The sequence below is a fragment of the Gymnodraco acuticeps genome, unplaced genomic scaffold (genome assembly GCF_902827175.1).
Source record: "Gymnodraco acuticeps unplaced genomic scaffold, fGymAcu1.1, whole genome shotgun sequence".
Lineage (NCBI taxonomy): Eukaryota > Metazoa > Chordata > Actinopteri > Perciformes > Bathydraconidae > Gymnodraco > Gymnodraco acuticeps.
In genome coordinates, this window is record NW_022992150.1 from 2,145,485 (window position 1) to 2,151,495 (window position 6,011).

The 6,011-nt window shown below is 42.9% G+C and overlaps 1 protein-coding gene across 5 annotated transcripts in view; it reads right to left on the minus strand.

The window, feature by feature from the left end:
• LOC117538492 (Down syndrome cell adhesion molecule-like protein 1 homolog) overlaps positions 1 to 6,011 on the minus strand; it is a 47,384-nt gene that overhangs the window by 23,523 nt on the left and 17,850 nt on the right. For all 5 annotated transcript variants that reach the window (XR_004567860.1, XM_034204235.1, XM_034204234.1 and 2 more), the window contains exons 3-5: positions 2,404 to 2,550; positions 2,045 to 2,323; positions 293 to 568 (exon numbers count right to left, since the gene is read on the minus strand). Coding sequence is in view for 4 of the 5 variants with exons in the window: in XM_034204235.1 (XP_034060126.1) it covers positions 293 to 568; positions 2,045 to 2,323; positions 2,404 to 2,550 (702 nt within the window). In the remaining variant the exon portion in view is untranslated. The remainder of the gene's footprint in view (positions 1 to 292; positions 569 to 2,044; positions 2,324 to 2,403; positions 2,551 to 6,011) is intronic.

The window sequence follows — 6,011 nt, forward strand, 5'->3', positions numbered from 1 at the left end:
AGAAAAACAAGACACATAATGGTCAGAAAGCAGGATTTAGATCTGTTTATGTCTAAAGCAAACTGATTTATGTGTCTGCTCAATGACACTGCTGTGTGATGTCCTATTTATGCCTCTATCAATGACATTTGCAATTTATGCACAAGTATTTAGATAAAGAATAAACGTAATCTGCAAAAGAAGAGGAATCAAAATCAAAGTCATCTGTCATTTTGCTCTCCTTAAACTCCTAAAGACCCATCAAAACAGAATTTACACTTGTTTATTTCCCCGCCAGTCTCTGTCCACATACCCTCTAGCAGAATAATGGAAAAGTCCTGAGCGGTGTGGCCCTTTCGGGAGGCGAAGCACTGGTAGGCCCCGGAGTGGAACTTCTGAGCCGCAGTGATCTGCAAGGTGTCGTTGTGCTGCCCCTGGATGGAGATGTGCTGGTCGGGGACGATGGGCTCCGTGTTGCTGTACCAGCTGATGGTGTATTCTGGAGAGCCCTCCACAGTGCAGGTGAAGAACAGCGTGCTGCTGATGCCAGTCTTCAGGTTCTTAGGGGACAGGGTGACTCGTAGGGGATCTGGGAGAAAAACGCAGATTGTTTGTTAGAGCAATAATTGAAAACACACACAAAAAACAACCTTTTACATTGTTCGGATTTCCATTTTTTATGTTGTGTTTCGCAGAGAACTGCTTGTAAAAAAGCTATATAAATAAGTTAAGTTAAGCATGAGTGTGTATACATTTTGCTTGACTCCCCTTTTATATTCCATTTAGTATTACTTAGACCTTTTACACCGGAAACTTTATAAAATAATTGTTGTTTTTGTTCAAAGATGAATTAAAAAAGTTATACAATTCTGTGGTATCCCTGTGAAGTGTTTCATAAACATAAATAGCTTATTAGTTGTCCATTGTTCATTTATCATTAGTTAATATCTTGGGTATTAAGGCTTCACAAACCAGTTATCATCCAATAAATACATTTTATATTTCAGAGTAAATATGTTAGTTATACTCTGCTAATTTAACTTCCTGTATTTAGACATTATATCAATTTGCAAACATTACATTTGCAAAACATTAACAATTGAATTGATCCATAAACATTTTAAATACTTTATTTAGTATGTTTTATTGTCAAGTACCAATTGCTCTTTAATCTTTCAGCTGGATTTACAGTGCTTCACATGGAATCATACATACTATAGGCGTTAGTGTTACTAGAGATGGGGAGGACGAGAGATAGCACAATCAGCGGCGGTGACTCAATCAGATGGACGCACTCATTAAAAAAGCAGCTGGAGATATCTCTTCACATCTCTGTCCACTTATGTGTGTGTGTGAGAGAGTGTATGTATGTGTGTGTGCAAATGTCAGTGAGCAATAAGGCAGCTGGTGGTGTGTGCTGGGGGGCATTGCTGTGCCCCCCCCCCCCTTACCCTGTCAGAGTCACAGAGTGTGCTGCCATGATGTGCCCACTGGCAAAGCCTACCGCCTCTCTATTCTCCCCCTCTGTCTCGTCTTTTCCCGCTCTTTTGTTTCTTTGTATACTTCACACAATGTACATTTATCTCCGCCTCTCTTATTATCTTGTTATTACATGGTGGATAATGTCATTCCGGAACTGTCTGGATGTCTGATCGTCCCTCCCGTGACCCCCTCGTATTTATCCCCGTCCTTCCTCCTCACCCTCCTCCCTGATGGTGAATGGTGCTGGCAGCTGTGTTACGGATCCAGTCTCAGTGAATTACTGCCCTGCCTCTCTTTTTGAGAGCTGATATGACGGGGCAATCATACAGCTCACACACATGTTTGTTACAGACACACTCGAGGTGCGACTTGTATGTGTGCCTCCAACCAAAAGGAGAGGAGTTTGAGAATGTGTCCGTCTGCCAGGCTGATTCACCGAAAAGACAGCGTGGGAGTCTTTTAGCAGTGTGTGTGTGTGTGTGTGTGTGTGTGTGTGTGTGTGTGTGTGTGTGTGTGTGTGTGTGCGTGTGTGTGTGTGTGTGTGTGTGTTTGTGTGTGTGTGTGTGTGGTTGTGCTCACACACCTATAACGTGAAGCAGTCCAGACACCTCCTTTGAGCCAAAGCTGTTGGTGACCTCGCATGCATAGCTGCCGCTGTCCTCCTGCCTCAGGTCGCTGATGGTCAGCCCCGTCAAACGCCGTGTCCAGCGGGCGTCCGAGGGGAGTGGGCGACCGTCTTTTAGCCAGCGCACCGTGGGGGTGGGATACCCTCCCGCTGTGCAGGGGAGCTCGATACTCTGGCCTGCGTTCACCTCGCCTGCTTGGAAACTGTCCAGGATGGTAGGGGAGGACTCGTTTGGGTCTGGAAGGAAAGAGGTGGGGTCATTTTTTGGTTCAAGACAAAGAGTGAGTCCATCATGAGTAAACTGACAGGCTACTCACCCATTACAGAGAGCCTGACTCCGTTGCTTTGGCGCGTCTCGCCGCTGTACTTATGTCTGGTGATGCACCGGTATGTGGAGAGGGCGTCCTCCTTCTGAACATCGGAGATGTAAAGAGCCCCGAAGGAGGTCAGCGAGAACCTGTTACCTGCGGAAGACACATCCATTAAAGACTTACATTAATACCCCCAAAGGAAAACTGCTGACAGACAGAAACACGCAGTAAAAAACCTGCAGCAAGATGATCGCTCTGCTACAAATGCATTGTGCTCATTGCAAAACCGTATTGTGCTAAGAACAAACAGCTGCCTGAACAGTTGGCAGTACCTGGCTGATAATGTTGCCTACCAAAACCTGGCACTCTTTCAAGGCCTGGAGGACACACAGCGGTCACTTGCACCACCCATACACAGCGCAGAGGCAGATTTACGGCAACCCTATACACACAATGAATGAATGAATAAAGCTCTTCATAAAAAAAACTGAAATGTTCTGTCTTTCAAGTGTGGTGTTGTCTAAAGTGGAAGATTAAGTGTTTTATGCAATGAGAGCTGCTTGTTCTCTTTCCAGCATGTTATGCTACTTAGAGAATCTAAGGTTTGCATATAAACCAATGTTTATGCTGTGTGCAATGATTGGAGGAAAACCAGAGGCACATTAATGAAGACGTACTATTTCAAACATAACATATTGCAGAAATATGTTTGACTGCTCTATGTATCTTCATACAACTGTTCTTCTGATGTATTCCTACACATTGAGCGATCAGCCAGATCACTGTAAATGTGACATATTTCAAATGGTTGCAGCATGGTTACAATAAGGTACATTTTGGTTTGCAAGCATCACTAGTGTCTTTTTAGCATCTGTCTTTTAGCATCTGAGCTCCAGGCCAGCAGCTGGACTGGCCTCGTTCAGGTGCACCTGTGTGTTTATCAGCATCAATATTTCATCTACAAGCTCTGTGTTTGTCGGGGCTCTTGCCGAGGTGCTTGAGCAGCAACACTGAAGGCAGCAGTTATGGACTGTGCATGTGTTTGCATGGAATATACCGCATGACCCGAGAGGGAGGCACAGTCTGCAATTTCACAGCAGCCTTTGTTTGCCCCCCTAGAATGAAGCCTTACAGGATAATGAGCACTTTAAGACTGCTATTCCCACAACACCGACGACTCGCCTGTCACAACACTCTGACATAGGCAGGGGGGAGAGAGGGAGAGAGGGAGAGAGGGAGAGAGGGAGAGAGGGAGAGAGTCAGCTGGATCTGACAAAGCCACACTTTCTGTCTTCAGCAGCATCCCTCTGAAGCAACACTGATTAAAACCTATCACACAACATTATTTCCATTATTATCTGGTCATGTTAAGAGCGTGGCCCGTACAAAGAATCCGAATATCAGTGTTTCTTTAGTCGACTCTCTCCATCTCTGTTTGTGTGAACGCTCTCATCGTTTCCCTCTCTCTCAGTCTCGAAGCAGAGTGGCAGACAGAGTCAAATATTAATTACTAAACCATTGTGCTCCCTCAGCTTTTATTCACGCTGACTTGACTAGATAACGAGAAACTGAGCCAATGTGCATTTTACACACACATACTATAGACAGGGACGCACAGCTGCAGCAAAACATGCAGATGATGTCGAGAGAAAATGGTCACAGTTGTTCGTGTTATATACTTTTTCCAGGGAGTCTGACAGTTTTCTTCTTTGCAAGTATCAAACATTTTTACACAAACACTTAGTTTTTCCTCACATTTAAGTTTTCCAACATACTTGAAGACAGAAACTCCCTGGTTTGGACCCTTTTTCCTGTTGCTGTGTAATTGTACTTCACATGACAGGATTTTTATGTCAGAGCTTTGTTGATCCATTGACAATGTGTTTTCAATTGTTCTAAATCCATCATGGTTCATTTTCTTTTGCAACACCAAAAACTAGGAAACAATAAAGGTTTCCCCACTTGGTAAATAATGGACTCTCATGGATCCTCAAAAGAGCTCTGATGGAAACCAAAAGAGGTTTAAGTATTTTCCATCAAGTATAAATGGCTCTTTTAAGAGTTCTTTCAGCCAGAAATAAGCTCTCTGAAAGAAGCTGTGTTGCCTAGAGGATGTCAACATTGTTGGATTTTGTATGAGTTCGGTCAGAGTCTCAATGAGATGCATTCATGGAGGAAATTGTGCAAAGCTGTTTGTGTATCCTGATGCAGATGGGGTCCAGAGGGGAACTTTTATCATCTTAGTTTGTAATATCTGGGTCAGGTGAGATATGTTCATGACAGGAACATAATTCTCAGTTAAAGAAAATATATAAAATAATCTAATATTGACTTATTTTTGATCAAAATCAAGATATTTTCCCTTTTTTTTTTTTAATGTTTAATGTCTATATCGATAACAACCACTTTTTATAAAGGTGGATTTATATGAAAAAACTGCTCTTATGACATCTAAGTGGTAGATCTGTACGCCATGTTTGTTTGTATCAAATGTCAGAGTGCCATTACTCAAATGAATCGTACTGTATGTCCTTAGCGAACCTTTTGTGCAATAAAGGGTTTCTTCCGCTTTATTTTTTCAATCCAACAACATGCCAGCGGCCTCGCAGTCACACAACAGGCCGACCTGCTGCTATGACAAATTCCAAAGAGGAGAAAAAGAAAATAATGGAGTATAAATGTGCGAGAGAGAGAATGGGAAATGATAGAGTCTATAAATAGGATACATACTGTAGCTTGTGTGGGTCCAAAAGATGTGTGTGTGAGTGCACCGTGTGTGTGTGAGAGTTAGTAGCAGCCTCATTTTCTCACATGCAAATGAAGGCGTCGGCGCAAAGATAACGAGGCCCATATTTCCACCTCCTCAGTGGGGCCATTATTTATTGATGTTCTGCATCTTTCCCCCTCCCTCCCACTCTCACGCTTTCTTCCTCCTCTCCCTGTTGCTAGGGTCTTCTCACTGCCATCCTGTTACGATGTCGGTGTACTTTCAGCAATTATTAAAGCACAACGTGTTTGCAATCACAGAGGACGAATCAGTGAAACCCTCTGTGTTGTGTAAATGGGAAAATCAGAACGGTGGAAGAAGTCAGTGTAATGAATTGGAAATAAATCGCATCAGTATGAAGTTTCTAAATATAGCTCGTCACATGCAAGAAGCTTTTGCAACCAATCACAAATATTCTCCAAACACATACAACACAGAGTTAGCTGGTTTTCAATGCAGCTTTCAATGCTGTGCCTTCAATTAAGGATAGTAACAGGAACTTATAACTTTGTAACCCTCCAGACTCTCAGAATGTAGCTAGAAGATGTCTTTCGGCCTGTTCGTTTGGCAGTTCCTTATGCAAACTGTATGGACTTCTCAACAGGAAACTAATTTAGCTCTTGGAAGTGAATCTGACCTACATGCTTCAGAGGGGCACACTAGTCTATTTTAAGAGACAGCATTTTTCGTCTCTTAGCAGGAATTATCTAATGACACTTACCCGTCTGAAATACAGAGTTTCCTGTGTATAAAGGAACTACAATAAAGAACAAATGGAGTGTGAGATTGTGCAGCACTCACAGCTCTGAGTAAAATCACTGGTATTCCGGTGGGATTTCCCGGTATG